This window comes from Catharus ustulatus, chromosome 1 (genome assembly GCF_009819885.2).
Source record: "Catharus ustulatus isolate bCatUst1 chromosome 1, bCatUst1.pri.v2, whole genome shotgun sequence".
NCBI lineage: Eukaryota > Metazoa > Chordata > Aves > Passeriformes > Turdidae > Catharus > Catharus ustulatus.
In genome coordinates, this window is record NC_046221.1 from 2,521,463 (window position 1) to 2,548,750 (window position 27,288).

Here is a 27,288-nt window from a genome sequence, read left to right on the forward strand (position 1 = left end):
CCTGTTGTACGGAGCAGGGGGAGATTAAACACGAATAAAAGTGAGCAGAGGAGGTAATAATTCTTTGCCTATGGATTTGTTGGGCCCCATCGCAGAGGGACGGCGTGAGCTGAATAAAAATCATCTGAGGTGGGTGCAGCGCTGATGGAAAAGGAATTCCGAGGGGGTGGTTCCTTAATTCCCCCTGCTATCACCTTGGCTGCTCCCACACGGATGGAGGTGAGGAGGAGCGCTGAGGCATTTCCCTGTTTTTAGCACCGCGAAGGGGGGAGAAGGAGGTGCTGCCGGGCCGGGATCGGGGCGGGAATGGCGGTGAAGGGGATGGCGGTGAGGGGGAGCCAAGATGGCGGCGGCGCTGAGGGGAGGGCGCGCGCTGCCGTTGCCATGGACACCGCGTGGGGCCCGCAGCGGGAGCGGCACCGGGGCCGCCTCTGCGGGCCCGCCCTGCCCGGGAGGAAACGGGACAGCCGGGGACAAGCGGGGACAGCCCGGGATACCCTCCCGCTGCCCTCGGGAGCGCCGCTCGGGTACGCCCGGGGAGGTGCGGGAAGGAGCTCCCGGGATGGGGGAGCAGCGCGGCGCTGCCAGGACCGAGCAGGTCCTGGCAGGTCACAGGGCGAGGCGTCAGGGTGACAATTACAGGTTTACAATTAAATACATAAACGTAAACACAAGATATTCCGCCTCAAAATAGGTAAGAAATTCTTTCAGCTGAGGGCGGCAGAGCGCTGGAAGGGGCTTGGAGTCTCCTTCTCTGGAGAGTTTCCAAACCTTCCTGTGTCACCCGCTCCAGGTGAGCCTGGGCTGGCTGCGATGAGATATTCGGGAATATTTCTTCACCCTGGGAGAAACGAGATTTGCAACTTGGAACTTTCTTTTTTGAAGTTTTATAATGGATTTAAAAAAAAAAAAAATCAACCAGCACTGTGGCGCCCTTTGGCTTTTGGCCACCTGTGATCTGAAAGATAATATGTATATTATTTTATACAACTTAAATATTTATCTTATATATATGTAGGATATATAAGAATGTGATCTATATAGTGTTACATTACTGAGGTACATATTCATGTACTTCATACCTCATTCAGACATTCTTGTGAGTTTTTGATATTTCAGCAACTCTTTGGTTTGTTTACTTTAGTCTAACTTTTCTCACAACATTATATGAGATATGTTTTATTTCTTTTTATGATTCCATCCTGTTGTTTCACATCCTTTGATAAGGAGTTAATATTTTATTTTTAATTATTCTTCTCCAGTGCTCTGCTTTTTTCACTGTTTTATCTCTTGGAGAGGTTGGTGGGAACCAACAGAATTATTTCCCCCCATTCTTTCAGTAACACAGAAGCATTCTAAACATTTTGTGTTTGTTATAAATACATATTATGGTATTGGCTTTTCTCAAATACTTAAGTGGATACTGTATGTGTAGTGTTAAAATAGTTTTTAAGATACAGTTTTCTTTAAGAGTAACATAAGCTAATAAAGTGTCTTTGTAAGAAATAAACTACCTGCTTAGTTAAATAACAACCATTAAAAACCTTACTACTAATATACCAATTACCAACACAAACCATCTGTAAAAATTAAAAACCTCAACCCAAATTAAAGCTAATAAAAAAAAAATAAAACCACAGCCAAAACCCACACATACTCTTAAAAAGGCAGACTCCAAGAACAGCCATAGAAAATAATTCTTAGAATATAAAAAATAGTTTGTAGAAAAGTTTGAAAATATATGATATGTCTATGAATATACAACAGAATAATAAATTTAAAAGGTGTCTCCAAAACAACAAGTGTGCTCTTGGCTAAATTCCAAGCATTATAACCTTTTGCTTTATTATTGGTCTCTTATTGTCTTTTATTAAACCTTTTAAAACCCACCAAGAAAGTAAACCTTGTTTTTCACAGTATTTTTGCTAAGGCCTGCAATAAAATACATTAATCACACCACTATTTCTATAAACTATACAGTACACACTTAAACTAATAGATTATGCTATACTAACAAACAGCTAAAATATAGTTATACACTGTATTGTATCTGAATATGGTCAATATTAGCATGCACAGGCTAATCCATAAATGCAAAAGCCAATATTGCATTGTAATCTTTACCAACCCAAAGGGTGGTTGTTTGTTGGAAAAGGCTGCTCATCCCTGGGAGTGTTCAAATCCCACGTGGATGTGGCACTTGGGGACGAGGTTTGGTGGTGGTGCTGGGTTAATGCTTGAACTTGAGGGGCTGAGAGGGTTTTTCATTGTGGGATGGAGCTGCACCTTGAGTACTGTGCACATTTCTGGCCTTTAGATAAGTAAATAAATCACTGAGTTATAAAATAATAAATTAATCAGTAATGCTAAGTAAAGAAAATTCTGAGAAAAATCACAAAGGTGATTTAAGACCTAAAATAGTAAATCTAAGAATTCTGGGGTATTTTCAGAACAGAGATAACTACTGTTTGAAGGTGCTCACAATCATCTTTGCTCTCTTTAAGGTCAGTGGCTAAAGCTGTCAAGAGATCCAATCTAATTATAAATTTAGTTGTCAACCAAAGGTTACTGAAACCAGAAAAACTCTATAAAAAATTCTATATCCAGTTTGCTTAAGTAAATGGAATTGACTCCCCATCTATGCAGGCTTTTCCCAAGTCTCAGAATCAACTTTAATCAATTAAAATTGATTTTTCCAACCTCACTGATTGAGTAATTCTTTGCTCCCTCATGCCCAGAGCCCTGTGGGCTGTGCAGAGGCACCAGACTCTGCTCTTTACACCTGTCAATCCTCAGTGCACCTTGCACAGGTGACTCTCTGCCCATGAGGTACACAAAGGGACATGCTGCATTTTGGTGCATTAATCAGGATAATTAAAAGGCCCTGTGTTAATTACTCAGTGCAGGGTGTGCCTTTGGAGATATTTATGGATTGGTTTTCCTAGACCAAAGGTGCAGGAGGTTTTTTTTTACTGACAATAAATGTCAAACAGAAGGAGAAACAGGATGCAGCTTATCAGAAAACTGTCTTTAGTCATCCTAAGAAAATGTTTAGGTAGCAATATTATTATTTTTACAATCTATTGATAACGTATTTTTATAATTAAATCTACTTAATAATTAATATATTATCCCTTAGTTATGTAATGTTATCACTCAATGATTAGAAATTTAGGGGAAAGGTGTAAGCCACACTTTTATCTTGCCTGAAGGGAGCATAAGGAAAAAAAAAAAAAGATTTTTCTTCCTCTCTCAGTCCCCTATTAACCCAAAAATTGGGGGATTTGCACCTTTCCTGGACAGAAGGCTGGATGCTCCCAAACATTCCGTGCTCCTTTTAGCCAGTGTGACTTGGCTGCCACACTGGCTTGCATTTGGCCCCAACCTGCCCCTCTGTTAAAATGTTTATTTAACCAGGTCTGTTTAAGAACATTTGGAAACATTGCTTTTTGAATTCTGGAGTGAAAAAGACCCGACAACTTTTTTTTTAAAGGGCTGTTTAAAGGCCATTTATGGGAATGGGTGCTTGAAGCAAGGCTTTGGGGCTGGAGAGGGAGAGGAGGTGGTGGGAGGCTGGCAGAGCAAAAGTTGCAGAGCACTGCCAGAAGGGGATGTTTGTCAGAGCAGTGCTGATCTCTGCTCTCTGTCACTTTTTATTTTCTTCTTGTCATGCTTTTAGTAAACAATGGAGCCAGACCTAAAAGTGAATGAAGATTTCAAAAGCCAGTTTAAGGCTTATCAGGAACAACAGCAAAGAAGGCTGCAAAATTTGATGGAGAGGAAGAAGGAAAAGCAGAACAGCCAGAAGAACAGTGGCAGCACAAAGGAGGCTGTAAGAGCCCTGAGTGATTTAAACCTGTTTAAAAGAGGACCTCCTCTAAAGGAAGATGCCAGCAAAAGGTAAAGGTCTGGCAGCACCATTCCTTCAGGAGATCACTGGAGCATATTTTGCTTATAATCTCATGAAACTCAATATTATTAAGTTGACAGAACACTTTCTGAGCTTTCATTATCCTGAGGAGATTCTCCCTTAATATAATCCCCTAATTATCCTCAGGCCATTGTGCTGTGCTCTTTAATATCAGTATTTTACAAATGAAAGGGCAGCCAGGTACTACCTGACAAAATCCAGCCTTTTGGGATCACTGACCTCCTCTGAATTGCTGGTTAGTTCCTGCCTAGCTTTAAGCAAATAGTTTCCCTACATGAATAATTTCCAAAGATGGACAGAGCAAGCCACAAGCCTGCAGTGCAGAAAAGTGTTCCCTGGGATTTCTTTGCAATATATTCTGATTTGGTGGATCACAAGATTACCAGGACATTGGGCATTTTGGTACAGATCTCCCTTAATCTTAATTTTGAGCTGAGTACTGGAGCAGATATTTAAAGCCCCAGCTCAGATAATTTCCCTTCCTCCCAGGATATAGCCAGCCTTTCCTAATACTTCTTTTCCTGACTAGAGCAGGTCTGGGGTTGGACACACCCTGAAGGTGTCTGCAGTGCTGGTTGTTCAGGACTTTGCTCTGTGGTGAAGGCAGGTAAAGAAATTTCTTCATGCACTGCTGCCTCACCAGAGCTGTCTGATTTGCAAAATTAAACCCCCCAATCTGACCTCTACCAGCTGGCCTCTTCCCTTCAACATTTTTTTCTGATAATCTGTGGAAAATTATAATGGAAATCTGATTTTTAAAAAAAATCTGTGAGGCTGATTTCCACAGTTCAGATGTTTGGCTGAGCAAAAGGGATTTAGGTGCTCCTGTGACACATCATGGGCAGAGTACAGGAAAGCCCAGTAGTTCTCTGCTATTTAGAATTCAGTACTTTAGGCCTGAGTAATCCCAGGTGGTTTTGTTTACATCTGTTTCTGTGTCACTGACTGTCAAAAGTCCCCATTTGACATGGCAGGTGTGGCAGATAAATCTGGATTGCCCTTTGCTCGTGTGCAGTCAGCAGAGGAGTGGTTGTGAGTGATCAAATCCAGGCAGGATTTGTTTCTGGAAGGGATTCACCAGGATGTTCTCTGCAGTATTCCCATGAAACACATCAGAGGCTTGTTCAGGATCACAGGACTCCACATGGCCTGCAGTGGCAGTGATTTCAGCTTGTCACTGTTGTTTATAGCAGCAATTGAAAAACATTCTCCTCTCAGAAGTTTCCCTTCCTCTGAGCCTTGGGAATTCTTTTTTCCTTTCTCCCATCCTACTCCCAAATCTTGTTTAGACAAGCGTTTAGCTGATATTTCTGCCTTTCTGTTTTGCTCTCTGTGTAACTTTATCCTCCCTTCTCTCTTTGGTGTACTTGAATGTATCTAGGTGACTCTCCCCATTGTGTGGAGAACCTCTAACAAGAGCTGGGAAAGAGACAATTTGACAGAAGTTAAAATCCTTCCTTTTTTTGGCCTGAACAGGGCATGCAATTCGGGAAAGCACCTGAACTCCAGGCAGAGCCCTGCTCATAAGCTCCACCTGGCTGTGATTCCTTGAAGGAAGGTGAAGATGGGCATCCTTTACAGCCCATTTCTTTTGGCTCATTTTCTGTAGCTGAGGTGCTCAATCTGCTACCTCTGTAACAGGGAACCACTCTGGGATGGGGTGGGAAGTTCCTCAGAGGCCACTCCAGCTCTGTGCACTTGGGATTTCTGTCCATCCTCCTCTAAGTGCTTTTCCAGCTCTGAGAAGACATCACTGTTCAGGTCTGTTAAACTTAGAATCCTTTTTCCATGTTAATCCCCCACTGTGCAGAATCTTTTGGTTCAGGTGTTTCTAATGGGATCTGAGTTTTGTTGCTCACTCCTCTGGGTGGTTTGTGTGGGAATAACTCAGTTCTGCCTCTGCTCACTTTGCTCCTTTCTTTCTTCTCCTTTCTGAACAGCTGCCTTTGATCTCCCTTTGATTTTGCAGCTTTGAAATGAAAGTGCATTTCTTAATTATGCATTGTGAATCTTCTCCTGAACTGGCTGTGCTGTTTATGGCAGTGCCTTAAGGGGTCATTTATTCTGACATGGGCACATGGAGGGTGCATTTAAAAGCTCTCAACTCCAGTGGGTGCTAAGAGCTTGCTAAAACTTTGGAATAAAAAAAATTGAGGTTATTATTGAGACATCTGGCTTGACTGTGTCTATAGGTACATACTGTAACAACTGGCTTTATTCAATCACATCTCCAAAGTGTAAACATTCAGGTTACCCTGTAGAAAATGAGACTCTAAGAGTCAATTCATCCAGCTGATTTAGTCTCTGGATAACTGAGATACTGCAGATTATCAGGAACTTCCACATGGGAATCACTGGAGACCTTCATCTTCCAGCAGCAGCAGCTGGGGTGAGGTGGGCAGCCCAAATGTCACCTGTGTGTGGGTAATTGTATTGATTCCCAAGTTTTCTCAAGGACCCTGCATCAGGGAGCTCAGATAATTCTGAACTCCCACAATTGAATTGAGCCCCTGAGGCCACAGTTCTTGGATTTTATATTTGAAAGACCCATCACATCAGGGCAGTAAAGAGATTAAAGTTATTAATTCTCTGGATGTCTTAGGGAGATGAAACCTTTATATGTTGCTAAATGTCCTGAAGAACAGGAGAAGCAGGGCTATTTCTTTCCATTCAGAGGAGGGGTTTTTTTATATTCTCTGTTTCTAAAAGAATTCCAAAAGGCACCATTAACAATACAAACTGATGCTCACAAGGTTCCAAGAGAATCAGCTGAGGACACAGGAAATTGGTCTTTTATGAATTGCTCTAAAACATTGATTTTTAAAGGACCCCAGGGGCAGCTTTGCAGTCAATGCTCTGTTGGCTTCTCTTGGCTTTGTCAAGTATAGAAAAGAAATCCTGAATGTCCCACACATGCTGAATGCTGCCTGATTTCCTCTGAAGAACCAGGTGAGTAACACTGAGATGACACTACCTGGTAACCTCAATACACCTACTCTGTGATGTTTTCCCCTAGACAGGTCTAAAAATGCAGTTATTTTTATTTTTTTAAAACAAGATGTTAACTCAATAGATCAGATAATCAGCTTCTGTTCTTATCTGAGGTTTAGGATATTCTACTTAATTCAATAAACTAACTCCTGATAAGCTCAGCCTATCTATCATGCAGTTGTTTCACTATTTTATTTCTAGGAGCACCTATTTATACATTTTTTTGCCATTGTGGCTTATTTTTTCCCAGTTTGGTTGAGGCTGAGAATGAGCAGCTGCAGAATGAGCTGAGAGAGGTCCGGGATGAGAACTGCAGGCTCTACAAACTGGTGTCAGAGAAAGACTTTGAAATAAAGCAGCTCCAGAAAAGAGTGCAGGAGGAGAGGTTGGCTCTGTCAGGTAAACACAGCAACTTCATATTCTCACCATGCTGGTGTGCTTGATGCTGATGACAAAAAAATGTCCCTGAAAATAATAGTGGTCGTTTATGGTACACAGTGATTTCTGTTCCTCACAGAGCTGTAAACTTGCTATTATTGGTATAAAAATAATGATGTTCAATGGAAATAATATTTTGGAAAAGTTACTTGTAGTGTCTAAGAGCTGCGCTACAGCTCTCTCTGCTCTGTAGGATTAAATTCCTTATTCAGGCTCCTTGTTTTTCTTTCTTTTTTTTTTTTTCTTATTTTTTTTTTCTGCCTGAACAGGGCACAGGCAGGATGCTGGATGAATGCAAAATTCAGTTTCTAAAATGATTTTAGGTGTCTTTTGAAAACTGAGCTGTGCAGGCTGCACCTCCTCCACTGGGTGCCACTGTTGGTCAGGACAGCAGGGCTGACCAGGCTTGAAGAGAAGGGAGAAACCAGCAACGAAGGGAACTAAAGCACATAAAATTACACCTTAATCCTTGAGAAGCAGCTGTAGTTTGGGTGTAGGAGAGGTGATAAGCTCTTCCTGGTCAGGACCAGGAGCCAGATGTGGCTCTGGCTGATGCCATTCCCTTGCCTCTGTTTTTTCTGTCTGCATTGTGGCAATCCCCACACTGCTGGGGAATGAAAAGCCTTGGTTGAGTGTGTGCAATGCATTTGAAGACCATCAATTTAACAAGGAAGCAGCACCCTGGCTTTTTTAATTTGGTATTTACTGTGTTTCTCAACAACCATTATTTATCCTGAAAACTGAGGTAAAAGTAGCTCCTAGGAGGGAGGGGTAACACAAACCACACCAAGGAGTGAGAACAGTGGAAATGCTTTTAAAAATAATGGATTGGTTTTAAGTGCTTTTTAAAAAGCATTTGAAATGCTTTTAAAATAAATTCCTTTAAAACAATAAAGGATGTTCTTTAGCAGTATTTTAAATAGTGGTATAGGAAGAAATTCTGTTCTCAGCTGTATTCTGTGTAGCCCCACCAATGTCTCTGGGCCTCAGCACTCACTTGTGAGTGATCTCTCACCTCTCACCCCACCCCAGTTCATGGATATCAGAGAAAAGTGATTACTGCAGAGCTCTGAAGGAGGATGAAAGAGTTAAGAGGAATGACAGCAGCCAAGTTCCTCCTTCACACCAAAGGTTTGTTGTTGCAGGCTCATGTTCCTCGTTGAGCTGGAAGTTTCTGTGGACATTGTTTGCCATGACATTGATTTTTGCACTTGTACAAGAGCTTTCCTTCACCTGGGCCAGGTGACACAACAGCCAGGCTGGGGTTTGCTTTGTTTGTGGCACTAATCAAACCCTCCCTGATGAGGGAGCCAATGATGTGGCTGTTTGAAAGAGCAATTAAAAGAGTCATCCAGCAAATCTGCCTGTGTAATCCCAAGGGAGTTATAAATAGGCACAATGAAATTTCCTGGACCTTGTCCAGGACCCAACTGTAATATTGTGCCTGACCTTTGAGGACTGATGTCTAGAAATGTTCACACCTCTGTTCCAGCAACTCCACCAGTAGTAAACAACCAAGCAAAGCAGAGTGTTGCATTTTTCTGTGATAATGCCAAAAAATCCTGTTCCCAGCTGTCCTTCCCAGCAGTGAGCAGGAACCACCACTGCCCTCTCTAGGTAATAATGTTGCTGCAACCACTGTTGTGACCTTGTGACACATGGCTTTTGCCACAGTGTGAAATGTGGCCGTGGTGAGCTGCTGAATCAAAGGACTGACCCATCCAGCTGGCACCTCTGACATCTCTTCCCTCACTTGTTCATTTAAGTGCCTGGCACAGCTCTGGGAGGAAGGGATGGGACAATGAAAGCACAGAATTGTCACAGAGAACAAAAGCATGGTCTGTTCTGAGTCCTGCCTGTAAGATGTGCCCTCTGCTTTCATGTGTTCTTTGCAGGGGTGTCTGGTTTAGCTGGAGATGTGGCAGCCACTAAAATAGTTGAGTTGGCCAAAAAGAACCGTGAGATGACTGCTGAGTTTGAGAGTGAGAGAGCCAGAGTGAAGCAGCTGAATCACAAAGTCAAGGAGCTGGAGAGAGAAGTGAGGCATTTTTCTTGTTCTCTTTTTGCATCCTAAACCATGGAAATCCAGCCTTTGGGATAGAAAATGGGTTTGATTCAGGTTCCTGTGTTGAATTTGCTCTTAAATCCATGTTTGTGCTCATTTCTGTCCATGGTGTGTTCCCTCAGCTGTTTCAGGCAGGAGGAGCCAGGAAAGGATATCCCCAAGTTATAATGAGCCAATTAGGAATGTTCATTTATAGAAGCACTGAGGCTTTTCTACCAGTTTGGCAATTATGTTTCTCATATTATTTCTTTTTTTTGTTAGGAGAAGCAAATTTCACACCTTTATGTCTTACATTCCCATCTCTTTAATACCAGTCACTAATTAGTTCTTTATTCTTCTAAGCTTTTGTCATCCCTGTAATAAAAGCTGTTTTCTGGAATAAGTGCTTACAGAATTGAGACAACACCACACTATATCATATAAGACAGCAAATCTCCACTCAAGCAGATTAAATTTTCTGGTTTACTGTGACTTTTTGCCAACCTTTCACAGAAGCAATTTTACTCAGGTGGTTGCTGAATTGAAAATGAGATGTCCTGATGTCAATATTTGCTTTGTCCTTTGGCTACTGCTCCTCTTCCTTACACAGTATTGGTGCTTTTTTTAAAAAATAATTTTTAATTTTTTTCTGAACTTTGCTTTCTTAGAAGACATCAGTTAAATGAATCAATAATGCTGACAGATGCATTTTGACTCAGTCTTTCACCATCACTTATTATCATGAGTTATACATCTACCTGAATTGCACCTCAGCTACCTGAAAGATCAAGAAGTCGTGGATTAAATTAAATTTTGGAGAACTGCTGCATAAATCCGCAGTGTTCTGGTCAGAGGGGTCTTGTCAAACAGTTGGCAGGTTGGCAGACAAGTATCAGGTGTAGTTTGGGACCTACAAAATCACACAAGTCGTGGAGCAATTCATGAATAATTTAAGGAAAATCAACTTGATTCTGCTCCCCTACTGCAGAAGTGTAATGACCTTTATTCAACAGAAACTTTAAATATTCTCAGATTTTGACCTAAAAAGAAAAGAGCACAGACTTTTCAGGAAGAAGACAAAGATGTAAATGATGTGTAAAATGAAAGTCATGTTTAACACTAGGAGGCATCTATCCAATATGTGGAAAACACTGTTATTTTACATATTTTTAGCTCTTTCCTTGCATGAAAATTGAAAAAATCTGTAAATCATCAGTATTCTACCATGATTATGTTCCCCCAAACAGACTGAACAGTGTGGCCACTGAACAATCACTTGGCAAAGGGTGGGCCATGTAAGCAAAGGGATGTTTGCAGAAAATTCCCTCAGAACTTGAGCCAGCAGCTGCCAGCTCCAGCTAAAATTCCTCATTCTCAGTCCATTGACTACAAAACTTTATGAACTGGGTAGAAAGGGTGGCCCTAACCCATGGAAAGGGGTGAAATTAGAGCTGGCTCTGAGTGAGTTTTTTCCCCAGATGCCCCTTTAATAAAGGAATTCTTCCTTAGAGCCTTCTTTAATTCATGCAAATAATCAAGATTTTTCCACCCACCTCAAAGAGTGAAATCTCAAATTTTTAAAGCAACACTTCCAGCCCCAAACTCCTGCACTCTCATCCATTTAGAAATCTTTGCAACAGCAACATAGGGCATGATTCAGAGCAGCAGGGGTTGTATTTCTCTTTTCCTTTACTGTGGCAAGCAAGAGGAGACAGAGTCTTTATTCTTCATGGGTTAAATAAATGCTGCTTTAGAGCTTTCTAAAGAAAAAGAGCCTTAACACCATTAAATCTCAGTTACAGGGTGTCAGATGGATTTCTCCTTTTACCTCCCTCTAGTGAGTAGATCTATTTGCTTTTTTATGAGATATTCTAGGCTGAACAGGATTAGGATTTATGGATATAAACATTAATTTGGGGTACTTGTGGTGATAAAATGTCTCAGAAGTCTCCATACTTAAAATTTGATCCCATCTCAGTAAGTCAGAGGCATCTTCTGAAGTTATTTCACAGTAAAATATTACATGATTCTTTGCGAAGAATTTCAGAAAAAAATTATTCTGTTTTCCTACTGATTGTGTTGAAAAACAAAGAGAAAATATGGTTTTTTTGGGATTTTTAAGAACATAAACATCCAAGTTACACTTTTTTACTAATTAATACTCCACAGAGTGATGCTGTTCTCTGCACCCATTCTACACTAACAGTGAGGTTCTTTTCCAGCTACAGGCAGCCACAGAAAAAATCCATTCCCTTGGTGGTGATGCTTCAGGAATCAAGGAATCAACTCTGAAAATGCTGGAAGGAAACTTGGTAGGAATTGTAATTGGAATAAGGAAATCAGCAGCTGGTACTCAGCTCCTTTGTAGAACAAGGATGTATCCCTGTCACCTGTTTTGTGACCAAATTCCCCTGTACCTCCTCTATGCTCCAAAAATTAGGTCTGGAAAAAAATAACTCAGTGATCCTGATGGATCCATGGATCTTAATCACTTCTGTTTTTCCCTGAGGGTTCTGTTCTCACCAAGTACATTCCTCTTCTCAAAGGCTGAAAGTCCAGAGGTGAAAGCACTGCAAGAAAAATTGAGCACAGCCAACGTCAAAGTGACGGAATATCGGAACCAGCTCCAGAATGTGAAACAGGAGCTGAAGCTGACCCAAAAGGTACCATTGCAGGGAGCAGTCTGGGGCTGGGACCCCTGCAGGAGTTCAGTCTTGGGAAATGAGAGGTTTTTGGCCTTTGGTTGCCCCCATGAACTATTCCAGTGGAGCAGGGAGGTGAGGAAGACACAAGGATGGGGTTGGAATTGAAACTGTGCTCCTGGACACAGATCTCAGCATTCCCACTGTGCAATGGACACAAATCCTTTTGAGTTTTAAAGTCCCAGATCAGCAGAACTGTTTGTGACATACATCCAGGTTCATTCCTCCTTTCCCATGCATTTAATTATGTATTTACTTTTAATGTAAGTTCCAGTCCCATGGGAATCAATGGGATTAAAGGCCATGGCTGAACTAAAGCATGTGTTTAAAGGCTGTTGGAATGACATCCAGAATAACCTTTTCCTCTGGTTCATGATGGATTTAAGTGTTATTATGTGCTCTGATTCTCTTTGGTTTCCCTACTTTGTGTAGGAGACCTGCAATGCAGATCAGAGTAGAGAATATGGTCCTAAAAATAGAACTCTGCTGACCTTTTTATAAATAATTTAAATGCTCTTCATACTAAGTTTAGCTGTGTCAGAATTTTGCAAAGGAGATTGGCTCAACTCCTGGTGTGTATGAAGACAATAACTCTCCTCTGTTCCTGGTTAGTTATGGGTAGATATTATAATGTCAAAAATAATTGTGTATGTTGAAACCTGCTTGTGTTCCCTTTAGAGCAGCTTTTCCTCCCCTCTCCCCAACACATCCCTTTAAGCCTTATTGTTGATGTTAATCCCTTTTCCCAGGTTTTATCCAGAGAAGTTGGGGAAGATGTGAATATCCAAAGTCTCTTGACCAATTCTGGCAGCTGGCGTGGACGAGCTCAGCAAATTCTCCTTCTCCAAACCAGGGTGAGTTGTGACCCTGCACGTTGCCATTTCAGCTGCAATTCTCTTTCTAAGCAGAGATACCAGCTCAATTCAAGGTAAAAGCACTGTCAGTTCTTCATTAATTCTTACCACCTCTGTGTTGATGTGTGCACACCATGTTAATGACTCTGTTGCAGCCGTTCAAGCTTTGGTGTCTCAGCTGGGAATCTTTCACATCTGTGGCAAAGGAAGGAGTTCAGTGACCCTGGAGAGCTGTGGCAGCCTGGTTCAAGTCCCAGGGTGTTTTGAAGGTGCCTCTCTCCACTGAGAACAGAAGGAGCCCTGTCAGTGTCTGTGCTCTGACTTAGACACCTTTGTTCAGTGCCTGGAGTCAGATGGGAAGAATTGAGGCCAGATCAGGTTTTCAAGTTGTTCCTTCAGGAGCTTCAGTAAAATCTTTAACTCTTGAGTCTTCTGAAGGGCAGAGTTTAGCTGAAATGTCAGCAGGAGGCAGGGAGGCAGTTTTGTCTTCATCTAAATAAAACTTCTCTCAGGCAATTTGACACGTAATTTTCCCATTTTTCTGCTATTCAATTATATGCCGTCAAACTATGATTTTTTGCACTCTGAGATTTTTAACCTCTGCTTTCCCTTGAGCAAATTCCATTTCCCCCTGCTATATCCCCTGCCTGGGGCTCATCTGAACACTGTTCCTACTGTTCTCTGCTCTTATGTACAGATTTCTTTCTGATCCAGACTCCTCAGGCCCCTTCTGTAGTCAGTGGGGATCTTGTAAATGCAGTCACTGGATCAAAAGTGAGGCAGGTTCCTCCAAAGCAGGGCAGAGGAACTGAGCTGTGGCAGTGCCCAGTTCCTTCCACTGACTCTGAAAGCAACCTGCAGTGAGCAGGTGACAAGCTGAGTTCAATTGGATTCACACAACAATTCCAAATGCTCTGGAGTGCCTGACTGGCCTCCAAATGTGGCTCCATATCTCCCATGTGTCCCAGATCTCCTTCCTGCACAGATGCCCTAAAATCTGCATGTTTATTAGCAGCTAAATTTCAGTTTGAAAGACCAGGCACTGCTCTGTGTTAGTTAACCATGATAATAACAAGAAATAATCTTAACTTCCTTTGGCTGTGTCCTCTGTGCTGTACCCCTGGTAAAACTCTGGGTGGTTGTCATTACTGTGCCATAGGTTCAAGAGCTGGAGCATAAATTGAGTCACAACAAGATCAGAGCTTCACTGCTTGAGGCAGAGGAGGGATTTCTGGAGTTTGCTGATCCAAGGAAGTTGTCAGTCCAAGAGAAGAACTTGCTGAAGATTCGTAGCTTGGAAAAAGAGAAGAAGGAATCCTTGGAGGTAAAATCCTATGAAGTGACAGAGTCCTGTTTGGGTGTGGAGGAGTGTATTTATAATTTCTACTTCCTTAGGCATAATACAGTATTCCAGTCCCATTTTTTAAATTCTACCAGGTAATGTGTGATTCTTTTTGCTCACCACAGCACCTGGGGCTTGGTGATGAGTTATAACTTTTATTTCCTTTTACATCACTGCAGAAACTCACCGAGCAACACAAAACTCTCCAAAAAAGCCATGAGGAATTGAAGAAAAAACTTGATGCCTCAAAAGCCAGGAATCAAGTGTTGTGTGGAGAAGTGAAGATGCTGAAGGAACAGATTAAAACCTTGCTGGACAAAGGGAAACACGATGATGAGCTCATAGATGCCTTGCTGGTACAGTCTGTGTGTGTTGGTCCCAGCCCTGTTTCTGTAGGTGACAAAACATGATGTCATTTCATGGCACACACAGCCTTAGGGTGTACAGGAGCCTGATGGATCCAGCTGTGACAGCCAGAGGTTTCCTTGTCAGCTGAAATCCTTCTGCATTTTGGATCAGGTCATGTAAGGGCTGTGAGGCAGCACCAGGTGTGACAGTGGCCCTGAACTGCAGGGACTGGCTGAAACATTTTGCAGAAAGATTGAAGTAGGTAGAGGAAGGGCTTAGTCCTAACCCAAAGTGCTGGCTTGTGTTCTTTGATCTGCTTTCAGCTCCACTGGTAGATTTTTTTTTTCCTCAGAATGCCTGAAATCCTGCAGGAATTTTTTTGTCTGTAACAAAACTTCCATTAGTTTTGTTACACAGACAACAGCACACAAGCTGAACCACAAGTACTAAACAGGGTTCACTCTCACTTGCAGCAGCTGGAACTGAGAGATTTGGCCTCTTCAAAACCAAGAGTTTTAGCAAAGGCTCAAAGATGCTGAGAAAGAACTGCTGTCATGGTCCATGTTCTAGACAGCCTTCCTCAATTAAGATAGCAAATACATAAGAGAATATGCCACCTCTTAGGGTTAATTCTGTGTTTCCTGATCCAGCTCTTCACTGGTTTCAAACCAGTCCCTGCTGCTGGAGGTAGGTTTTAGCTCAGCTGGCATTCACCCTTCTCCCACCAGGCACTGGGGGTGCTGACCAGCAGATTAGGGGAGCCAAAGAGCACTTGCCACTTTTTCTGAGTATTCCCACTAAAATTAGTACAGAAAGATGCAAGTTTATTTGGGAAGGGATCTCTTTTATCCCCTCTATCACAAAAGCACTTTACTTGCAGATTGATGGCCTGACAGAACAATCTGCCTGACAGGTATTAGATTTGTCAGTGTGGGAAAAAACCTCCAAAACCACTGGTGAAGCAGCCTGGCCTCATATCTGTCATCCCATAGTACCCTCAGCTTTTAATATCGCTATCACACTATCTGATCAGATTCTAATTCCACAAAAAGCACATTGAAATCTTGAGTTTCATTCTGTTTATGGGAAAAGTCACTTCAGCCTTTCTTGCTCTGTTTTCTGCTACACTGAGCAGCAGAGCTGGCAGCAATTTGAGTCTGACCATTGCTCAGGTCAACATAACAAATCAAATTGCCAAAGTGGCACCAGTGACACCAGTGTGCTCCCACCAAGGAAAGGGCTTGGCAGGGCAGGAGCTTGCCCTACCATTCCTAAATGAATATTTGTCTTGGGTGCATTTAAAAGAATCATTGTGTACAAAATAAAGATCTCACCTGTTTCTCTTTTACCAGAGCCAGCAGAAGCAAATGCAGGAGATCTTAAAGGGCCTGAACTGGAATCAGCAGATGCAGCACCCAGGTCAGGTGCAGGACTGCCGGCTAGGCCAGCTCAGGAAGTTGGCGGCTGAAGGAGAAAGAACGATTGAAACGCTGATGAGCGAGACGATTGAGAAACTCACACTTGGGGTAAGCAGAACAAATTCATTAGAGCAGCACACTTGGTAATCACTGTAGATCTGCTCTTCTACTTCCTTGTCCCATGTTATCTGAGATGGTTGCTGCCTCCAGACAGTGATCCCTGTCCTACTGACAAACTTTCCTGATGGAATGATAAAGCAGGGATTCTCTTTTGTAACTCCTCAGTTCCTTTGTGCATAACTTCAGGCTGTTTCAGCAGCAGCAAACACAGCAATACCAATCACATCCACACGTGGGCCATGACAGGATTGTCACTGACTGACAGCAGGACTTGGGGCTGCACTGGGGACTCCTCAGTGTTCAGCACCTTTGACTGTTGGAAGGAGGAAGCAAACAAATGTGTCACACCAACAGCAGCAGTACCCAGCTACTGCTGTCTCAAGTCAGGATTTGTGAAGAGTATTTAGGCATCCCATTCCCATGGATCCAAAACCCTCCTGGAGTAATGGTGGGGCTGTGGATCTGCCAGGTTCCTCAGGAATGGAGGCTGGAGCATTGAACCCAGGATCAAACCTGGGTTAGGGACACAAATCAGCTGTGCTGGCAGTGATGGTGCAGCACTGTGGGTTAGTAGTGCACTCTGATTTCATAAGAAACTGCCCTTTGTACTGGCTTCTGCTTTCTTTGCATCCTGCAATGGATAGGAATTAAATAGAAACTCCTAAGGAGGTCCTGTAAATCAAAAGTTCTGGCTTGCTTGTAGCAATAATCAAAAGCTGCTGATTTGGCATTGGTGCAGCTGTTTTCCTCTGAACTATGTAGCTGGTTTTATGACATACTCCACCATTAACAGAAGAAATCTGCACTTCCATAGGACAAGGCAAGCGCTGCTCATCCACCACAACTTGAGGAATCAGACAGCAGCAAGGCTGGAAGGACAAAATTTTCCCGGTAAGAAGACCAAAAAGTCAATATTTCAAGTTGTTTAAGTAATCCAGGAGCCTGGTTTTCCCAGGGAGTTTCATCAAACCACAAGTGCTTTGTGCCAACAGCTGTGGCAGCCTGTTTGCAATATATGGGAATCTCTAATCCCATTATCTCTTGGACTTTTGTCCTGGAACTGAGAAGGATGTACAGACTTGCAGACATGACTAGATTTGGCTATTTCTCCTCCTGCAGCTCAGATAATGTTTATGTGGTCAGCTTAAGTGCCTGGGAGTCTTTTCCCTTATGAGACACAAGGCTTCTAACGAGCAGATTTCTGTGAGCAGGGTGAGCAATGAATGCAAAGTGCCATTTTAGGTAAGCACTAAATCACTGGTGCATTATTTAAATCAATAAATGCTCTTTGAGTAGGATTTACATGCAGAAATGTTGAAAACACACCACATCATTTGTTCTTACCAAACACCCTCTTTAAAGTCTCACTGAGGACTGTGTAAATTACACTGATCTTAGTGCAGCAAGAAATCTGATTTCTGTTTACACTGATGTCACTCTGGGTCACTCTGGCTGTGTAAAGGGACCATGGTACCACAGCAAGTTGTATCCTTTCTTGTTAAATTGCTGCTGAGTTTGTTGCTAAAGAGTTCATGGTCTAATTGATAGTGAGGGTTTGAGACTGGTCTGATGGGGATGGGGGAAATTTTTCATCAAGGTAAGGTTACAACTGATCTCTTCTGTGTGATTTCCTATTTCATTACTTTAGACACCAAAATTTGCTTTAAAATCAGCTGAGTGTCCCTAAGTAGAGCATTGCTATAAAATTTAAGAAGAATTTTGAGTTAGAGTTAAAACATCCTTAATTTGAATGTTGATGCATGCTTCTGACTGTTTTAATTTTCCCCCTTCTAACTCTGCAGAGGTTGTTGTACTCTCCTGGAGCAAACCTATATTTTATTCCCTTTTTTTTTTACCTCACATGTCTGCTGATGGTAAGCAGGAACCAAAGCTGGGTAATGGCTTTGTGAAAACCACTAAGTGCAATGCATAAATTATTGCTTGTGTACAGGGCCAAGGGCTCTGTCGTGGAAAGAGCTGACGTGTCAGGTGGGCAATGAATGATCCTGAAACTCTCTGAGAGCTGTTAATAACTTGGTCAGCAAGGCTCACTCCTTCCATTAACTTTAATATGCTGATGAACTCTCAATTCTGTCTCACTGTAGTGAATCATCTTTTCCTATCAGAAAAGGTGAAATGAAAAACTCTATAAATAGATGCTAAACCCTTTGGAGATGGCAGAGTAAAAATCTGCATTCTTAGACTGGGCCAAGGCTGTCAGTGTCAGCCTTAACTTGATTTTAGGATTAACCATTCCTAGCTTAGAAGGAACATTTGTCACTTTGACAATATTTAGGATTTATCTTCTTGTTAGCTACAGCTAAAGTAAAGAAATGTGAGGTAAGTCTGCAGGGACTTGGCTTTGGGCAGCTGAACTCATGTTGAGGGAACAAGCACACACTGAAATGTGGTGTCCCAAACAAACACACACTGAAATGTGGTGTCCCAAACAAACACACACATTAAAATGGGATGTCCCAAGCACACTTAAAACTCATCCAGGCTGGCAGTGATACTCCAGTGTTATCAGCTGGCTCCTCCTCTTACAACAGTGAACCTGACAGATCTTCCTGAGGGTTTCTACAAGGCAGATTTCATAAAGCTGTGTAAGACATCTTTTGTAAGGGCATTGGGAAATGCAAGTTGTGCACTGAATTGCAGAGGAGGGGACACTTTGTCAGGAAAATCTGTGATGTGCAAACACCATCAAACTGCACAGAGCTGGGATTGCCTCTCCCAGTGCTGGGTGAGGAGTGAGGTGAGGGAATTCTTCCCTACAAAACACAGACATTGGGAATGGACTGGAATGCTGGGCAGACTGCCCTGAGTGAAGCTTTCCTCTCCTCAGCACAGTGTCCACGATGGGCCATGAGCTCGTGGAGTCAGCAGCCACAGAGCCTTTCCTCCTCAGGGATTCCATCCCATCTGGAAGGTGGGTATATAAACTTCATTATCAGCAAGGGAGGTGCTCTGCCATGCTCTGCAAGCTGCTGGAAATCCTTGTCCTGCCTGCCCTGTTTCTGTAATTAAAGCTTCTTGCACCATCCCTCCTACCTGAAGCTGTCCAAGAGCGCTAACATCTGATTTCTCTCTTAATTTTGTAATTACTGCTTGTTTGACACCAATCTTTTCCATCTTTACTCCCAACCACCAAGATTTCTCCTGCTTTTTTTTTGTTCTAAAGATCTTCCTGAATGCAGCGAGGTCAGAGAAATAATGAAGCACATAATAATGGGATAGATGGGAAAACTGCCCCTTCCTTTCAGCACACATTGGTCACAAGAACAGCCATTGTGCAAGTGCTGCCTGGAGCCTTTCAGAGAGAGAAAATCAATAGCAGGGCATTTAACAGTTTAGTGTAGCACTTGGGAGATACAATCTCCTTTTACTTTGGCAGCAGCAGTGGGAGGAGAGTCAGGGATAATGAATTGATCAGAGGTGGAAGTTTGTTTTCAGGGGTGGTGGGGAGGGGAAGCATCCTGCTTTCTAATGATGCTCCCTATGACTTTATATCCAAATATTTCTGTTCTATTTAATGCAGTCTGGAGATGGGTGCTGGGGGGAGGCAGTGAGCCTGGCTCTGCATTCTGCCTTCACCTTCAGAGAAGTGTGTTGGAGACAGTGCTCAAACCCTGCCTTTGTTTCATTTCTTTCATTTAAGAAGTGGCCAACAGAGTCTCTGTGCTTGTGCTTTCCTCAGGTTTGATGGCACAGGCAGCTCGAGCTGGGAAGTGCTGATGAAAAAGCTCACAGAGCAAATGGCTGTGAGCCAGGCTGCTGAAGTGGACAGGAGTGAGTTCCTGAAGATGTTGACTGAGCTGCAGGAAAGGTAGAGCCTCAGCCAGCAGCATCCTTTGTGGGGTGCTGGGATCAGGGAGCACTGCAGAGTCTGGGACATGCACTTCAGTACATCACACGCTGCCAGCCTTGCCTTAAATAGGGGCTTTTCCATTTTTTTCTGCTCAATTTCCCTGCCTGGCTGATGATTCATTCTTTTTATTATTCTTTTAGAACAAAGGGCAGGAAAAAATGGAGCCATCTTCCAGCTTGCTGCACCTAGATAAAACCAGAATTGCTGTATTTATATATGCATGGCTTTATTGAGGCAGCAGTATTATTCATCAGTAGTAAATACTGTAATTATTGTTATAATATTCTTTTCACATTCTTTTAAAGTTTCATTGTATCCTTTTCTAAATTAATTTATTCTGATTTAACTGAGGCATAGCAGTGATTTTTTAAAAATTTCATTTTCTATGGCTCAATTCAATGTAAGATGACAATAAAAGCCAACTATATTTTAGGAGAGAAGGGAAAACAAAGTAATTTTTTTGGCCCTTTCAGCTACCGTTTTTTTTTTTTTTCCAGTATGTATTATTTGATTCCCAAATCTGCATTCCAATATTGGGAGTATATTCCTGTCTGTGTGCTTGTCAATACAATAAGCACTGTTTGCTCTCTTGCTTTTATTTACCATAGTTATCATTCTCACTTGTATAACTTTTGCCCTGCATGATTAATCACAGTCAGAAAAAAATAGATTTTTCTTTTAGAATTGTTGAAGCTAAATTCTGGAAATACATGCTGGGGAAAATCTTTTTTGTGTTTGTAAGTGACTTTAATAGAGCTGTGCAGTCAGATGAGGATGGGGCTGAGTGGCAACTGAAGTGTGGCCACCACCAATATGGGATAATGAAAAACAGAGTCAATGAAATGCACAGTTGCTTGTAAAATGTGCCATAAACTGATGATTCAGCAGCTCCACAGTTATCACACGTTTATCAAGCAGGTAACATAAATTTTGTGAGACTGTGTGCAATAACTCTTGGAAGACCTCAGGGAGATATAGCACCAGTCAGATTTCAGCGTGAATCTATTTTTAAAAATCAGGTTTTCCTCCTCTTCCCTCCACTGCTGGAGTGTGACAAAACTCAGGTAACACAGATAATACTTAAATCAAGAGAAGAGCCCTGGGAATTGTTACAAATGGGATTTTTCTACAGCATTTTAGTTTAAATTATTCCTATTGGCAGATGATTCCATTAAAAAATCCCACGGATCTTGCTATTTTCCTCCACTTTTTGTGTAAAGTGGATGCCAGGGGAATACCAGGGTCAAATGAAAGCTTAGTGAATGCAGAACCACTGAGAGGAATAAAATGTCTCAGAGCACATCACCAGCCTGGGAATTCACTGCCACAAGAGGCTGAGTCTTGCCTGTAGCTACGTTTTTAAGCCAGTGCTATAATTTTATTAGAGTTGTAATTTTTTTTTTAGTTATGCCAGCTAGGAGGGAAATAAACTGATCAAGTCTCTTGATTCAGACAATAACTAGCTTCCACACATGGGGTCTGGAGGGAAATTCTCTTACTCAGTCCAATCCAGTGAGTCAATCTGTGTTTCTTTTTAGCTTTAAACTCCTTGGAATCACTCGATGTCAGTCACTGCCTGTGGCTGTGGGTGCACATCAGATTTTTGCAGTTAATTTTCTGAGAGGTTATACAGAATGGAAAGAGACAATTTGCTTTTTTTTGTGATGTAAGCACCAGTTTCTTTTCCACCCTCTCCCATCCATGGTCATGCCTAATGGCCAAGTTTATTAAAAGCAGCCTCAAGTTTCTTTTCTTCCTCTCAGCTAACTGACGCAAATGTTAGACTGTGTTTTTATAAACTATTTGCCTTCCAAGCTTTCCCAGAATGTCTAAAAAATACAGTTTATTATTCCTGTAATAAAAGATCTCTCCTCAGCAATCTGCAGCTTCCCTGCTCATCTGAGGGCTCAATTCACACAGGGAACCAGAATTAAGGGATTTGAGCAACCTCCATTAACAAAGCCATTGTTTCCAACTGCACTCATTAATTAATTCTCCTTTGCATATTTAGATGTCCCCTGATACAATTTCACTGGGATTTCTGCCTTTGGATGCATGGAAAGTTCTTTCCCTTCTGTTGGGAAAAGACTGATTTGACATAAACATGACACAAATGAGCTGAACTCCCTTTTATTTTATTTTGTTTTGCATTTTGCTTGTCAGGATGAGCGAAAGCAGCAACGAGATCTCGGAAGCTGAGAAGTTTGAGGAGGAGCAGCAGAGGAGTGACTTCTTGGATCCAGAGAGCAGCAGAGCTGCACAGAAAGCTGCCCTGAGGAAAGGAAAAGGTGAGGGGGAATTCTCAGTCACAGCCACGTCCCCTATTTCACCTCTGGGCTTTATAAACAGCAACAACATTCGGGCTCCACCTGCCAAACCCAGCCCAGTCCTTGACCTTGTGCTGATGGGACCTGCTCAGAGCAAGGCAGGAAGAAAAATCCTGGCCCTTCCTAATTGAAGAGGATTTTCCCACAGGTCTGAGTGGGCCCAGGGTTTTTGCAGTGTGTTTTCCATGGGGTAACTCCAGGAAAAAAAAGCTCTGTGTTGCCCCCAGAGCTCCCTTTGCACTCGTGCCTGAGGGATTCAGCTGAAGGTTAAGAGCAGAATTAAAGGACGCATCCCAATTTAAGGCCTGTCAGTGCCTATGAAAAACTATTGCTGGTGATGAAGTAATTAGATCTGGTGTAATTTATTATCCCATGAACGTGATAATCTCCTGCTATAAATATGAAAACCTCCCTGGTGTAGTTAAAGAAGAAGAATTCATGGTGGATGTTAAATTTTTATTTCCCTGATCAGATCCTTTTATTGCTTAAGGACTCTGATTCTGTAAAGTGTCTAAACCAATAAAATGGCACATATTCTTAAGGAAATTTTTCCAGTGGTTTCCCTTTTTATGTGTATTTTCATCAAGTAAAAAGACTTCAAATGGCAGAAGATGAACAGCAGGGAGGGGAATTTCAATTTGGCAAATGTTGGGGTGGTGTCAGGCTGAGTTAGGGTGACCATGGGGACCACAGGGCTCATCAAGGTTCCTTCAGAGGAACCTCTATACTGAGTGGGGACTGAATGGGTCAAACCTACTCCTTTCTGTAAAACATGGACTTGTTCCTTAGAGCAGCACTGCTGTGTCCTTGGAAGGGGCTCCAGCCCACACTGACTCATTCTCATGTGGATTTTTTTATGAGCACTGATTTTTAGAGTTGTCTCACCTGTATTAACTGAGAGCAGAAAAATTTAGATGCCAGTAGTGTGCTGTTTTGTACAGAATTTGAGTTTTTGAGTGCTCAGACTTTCACACAACCTGGTGAAATGTTGTGTTCTGTTATCAAAGATTCCCCAAGAGAGATAAACTCTCCAGGTCCTGAGGTTTCTTGATCAAATTTTGTTGTGCTGTAGTAAAGTTATAGTAACTCTCCTCTGGCAGCTGGCATTTCATAGCCAGAGGAAGAAGCTGTTTTCACCAGTGTGACAGATCCCTTCTTACTAAATATTTAGTTCATTAATCTCCTCTGCTTAAGGACTAAAAGCAAAAGTAGAAAAGGATTGGCAGTAAGGCTAATAAGGAGAAATCCTCTCTAAATCCATGAGATGAGTAGGTAACAATCTATTTGACTCTCCTGCTTTGATGAGAGCTTTGTGATGTGCCAAAACTGGAGTTTGTGCAAGAACCAAGTCTCCAAGTCTGTAATACACCTCTTCAGCAGAGCATGGAGGTTATCTCATTGCTTTCATACCAATGGTTGAGGAAATAAGAAGAAATGAAAAGCTTGAATACAAAATAGAGACTAGAGAACCTGCTAATTAACATAGCATTTTCCTTTCTTTCTGAAAGTGCAAAATTGGAGAGAGCTGATCTAATTGCTAATCTAATGTTTCTGGTCCCTTCAATTCAAGGGAAGTAGATAATGATGCTAAAGGGCTGGAAACAACCCAGTTGTGCTTTAAAATTATTCAGCCTTTTAATTTTCTGTGCTTTTTTCCTGTTTTATCCAAATTCTAAATTATCAAAGAATAATCCCAGAGGAGGGATAGGTAAGTAACAGCAGGTTTTCCTCAGCCCTGTAAAGAACAGCCTCAAGATCAAAAGCATTTTTAGTTATACAATGCAGCCTTTTCTTCTCATTTGTTTTTGTCAGAGTTCAGTACTCTCCAACCAGGTTCTTTCAGGTAATTCCACACGAGGAGGATTTAGTGGTTTAATACCAAATGTACTTATTTGAAGATATTTGATGTTATGAGGGATATGAACTGGGAAAAGGGACACAGCAATATGCCAACATGACAACACAAGCACAAAGCAGAAATTTCAGTTTTCAGTAGGAGCACAACAGAGGTGCAGCCTGGCAGTTCACTGTCATGTGCTGTATTGCCAGTTACAGGAACTGCAGCCAGCTCCAGCCTGTTGTTTTCTTCATTTTGCAGTTTTTTTGATTTTTATAATTTATTTGGGACTGAACCACACAAATTCCCTCATGTTACCTGGCTCCGGGTAGGTAGTGCTGGCTATTGATTATTTTAGAGAAAGCCATTTATTTACATTTGCTAAATGATTCAACATTCTATCTACAGCAGAGATCACCCTGCAGCCCCTCAGTGCTGGGGTAGGTGCAGCATCCTCTGCAATAGCTGTGCTCACCTCCTGAGCTCCCTGGACACTTCTCTGCTCCTCCTTCCACTGCTGGGAAAACTGGTCATAGGTTTTGCTTCTCCAGTCCCAGCTGGAAATTTGAATTATATTTTCTCTATAACCCTGAAAAAAGTTTCTGAGGTTTTATTTTTGGAATCACCAGAGCTGCATGTTTTGGGTAGACCTTTATTTAGTAAAGCATTCCTGAGTTAGAACCCTGGTTTGAAGTACACCTTGAAATACATTTAACCTACATTTTGTTGATGCTGAGGATCCAAGTGCTTTACAAAAGTTGTTTCAATGAGTGCCATGTGCAAGCTTTGTCCCAGACATTCAGGAAGCAGCAGCTGTCATAATCTGAAACAGAATTACAAGATTAACATCAAATTAATCCTTTTCAGCTGTTTGTCACCAATTGTTTTTGTCACTGCAGTATTTTGGATTCTTTGTTTTCTTCTCTACATATGTGTGCACATATTTAGCCCTGAAATGCAAGCTCATGTTTTCACTTTGCTGGAAGGAAATGAAAATAAATCTGCCATGTATTTATGATATGTTATGGATGTAACATAGAATTTAGGAGCTTAAATATTTATTTAAGAGATTAAGTATATTATTTGAGAGAATTTTTATTTAGTGTTTTGTGATATTGACTCAGTGTGCTGCCAAAACTGATTTGTTGTTTTACTAAAACTCCATCCTGTGGTTGAATCCACAGCCCAGCCAAGCCTCCCCTCGTGTGTGGGTGACAGAGAGGAGCTCCCTGCAGCCCTGCCCGAGCTGCCCCTGGAATCTCAGGTGGAGGAGCTGAGCATTGGGTATGTTCTCCCTTTCTCCATGCTGGGATTACTCTTTCCTAGCTCAGGGAGAGGAGGAGCAGGTGCTCAGTCTGCTCTTTCTCAGGGCTCTCATAAAATCACTACAGCTCCTGGGTTTCACTGTTTGTTCTAAATTTGTTTTCAAGCTCCCTAGCTCACAGAGAAGTTTTTTGTTTTGTTTCCTTGCAGGCCTGGGATCCAGCTGGATGAGAACAAAGGCTGAAGGCTGCTCTGGAGGTGACTGTGAGAAAGAGAGAGGAAGATTTTAAGCTGTATCAAGTGATAGTGAAGCAAGTGAAGGATAGGTTTTCACGGGTCATTCAGTGGCACACACAAGGGAAGAGTTAATCCAGATATTCCCTGTCCTTTGGGCTGCAGAGCAGGGAGAGAGCCCAGGCACCAGTGTCATTTTGCAGCCTCAGATCGTCTCATTTCTTTAGCATTTGCAGGAGAGGATGAGAAACAGCTGAAATATAAAAAGTGAAGGTTTTATGTGTCAACAATTTGTGTCTGTGAGAGCTGGCAAGCAGGGCTGGTTGGTGCAGTTTGGGAAGCTGCAACTCTGCAGGGGGATTTTGGGCAAAACTTCCCAGGTTTCAGCACAGTGCTTCCTGAGAGAGCTCAATATTCAATCTGCTGCTGCCTTTATCAGCTCAGGAAGGAATTTGCTGTACAAAAGTTAGGCCAGCCCCCTTCCTTAGAACAAAACAAGCTCTGTTTTTATCCCCACTCTGCTACCTGCCTGTCTCAGGCTTTCTGTAGCACTTCAGTGCTGAGGCACAGGGTTAGCCTGGCCTGGGTCTATCTGCAAATCAGCTTTGGGTGGGCTCCTATCAGCATTCCAACCTCTTTCTTTGCTTGAACATACTGGCAGCAGTTTTCTGAAACTCCAGTGAGTTTCCACTGATTACCCCTGCAATGAGCCAACCTACCTTAAATTCAGCTCTTTCCATACAAAACTTGCCATCCAGGTTATGAATTCCCTTTCTGGGTCTGTGCATTCATCCATCCAGGCAGATCTTGCTCTCTCTGGGAAGAAATGCCACAAAATGCAGGCAGGTCTTCACTGCAGCAGTGCTGGGAGTTCTGGAGCTGCTGCAAACCCTGGCAGCCCTGTCCTTCTCTCCTGCAGCACGGTGAGGACACAGAGTGCAAGCTAATCAGGCATTGCCATGCAGCCTGCCAGTGCAGAGCAGCCTTGGGGATTCCAGGCAAATGGAGAGCCAGGCATTTCTCTACAGTGCTGCTTTGTTTCTCACTTGAAAGTCTTGAAAGCTTTTCTTTTTCTGCTTTGCTTTGTCAGCCTCTTTTTATGAGGCTGAAGTTTGTCAGTCTTTTTAACCCCAGTGCAAAGTGGATTTGGGGGCATGAAAATCAGTGCTCCCTTCTCCAGCATGGGGATTTCATCCTGACTGCCCTGTGCAGAGTGGAAAAAAGCAGAGCAGGAGTCATTCCAGATATGCTGTCCCTGTCTTTAGGTTCAGAAATGTCTCTCTTCAAGAAATGTCTCTTTTCAAACAGTTCCTGGAGGAAGTCAGCTAGCTGGGGATAAGCTCAGCACCTGGGAGTTCCCAGGGAATTAACCCTCCCTGTGCTCACAAGGCTGCTCCACTCCCCCAGCACTGCCCTAGAGCTCAGCCAAGCTCTCAGAGGCCTCTCTCACAAAAAGCAGGACCATTCATTGCAGTATTTTTGCTGCCAGTAGCATCAGAGGAAAAAGCACCTTGCAACCCTCAATCATCTCTGGACAATTTGAGGAATAAATCCTGGGCTGAGAGCGA

The 27,288-nt window shown here is 42.4% G+C and overlaps 1 protein-coding gene and 1 long non-coding RNA gene across 3 annotated transcripts; one reads left to right on the forward strand and one right to left on the reverse strand.

Moving 5' to 3' along the window:
• The first annotated feature begins 423 nt into the window (after positions 1-423).
• Positions 424-27,288, forward strand: CCDC13 (coiled-coil domain containing 13). Its single transcript, XM_033065096.1, is given in 17 exon segments — positions 424-527; positions 3,680-3,900; positions 7,173-7,321; positions 9,256-9,398; positions 11,627-11,716; positions 11,951-12,067; positions 12,856-12,960; positions 14,120-14,284; positions 14,482-14,658; positions 16,003-16,176; positions 17,003-17,079; positions 19,037-19,120; positions 19,889-20,017; positions 22,223-22,347; positions 25,408-25,507; positions 25,697-25,722; positions 25,725-27,288. Coding segments are annotated over 16 exon segments (2,007 nt in total). The 5' UTR covers positions 424-527; positions 3,680-3,685; the 3' UTR covers positions 25,856-27,288.
• On the reverse strand, positions 22,174-26,529 carry LOC116998922. Of its 2 annotated transcripts, XR_004418495.1 has the most exons (3): positions 26,440-26,529; positions 24,944-25,046; positions 22,174-22,331 (listed from the first exon to the last, which is right to left on the reverse strand). It is a non-coding gene; the product is annotated as an uncharacterized LOC116998922 (long non-coding RNA). The 2 variants fall into 2 exon arrangements; XR_004418493.1 differs by lacking the exon at positions 22,174-22,331 and having other exon boundaries at positions 24,860-25,046.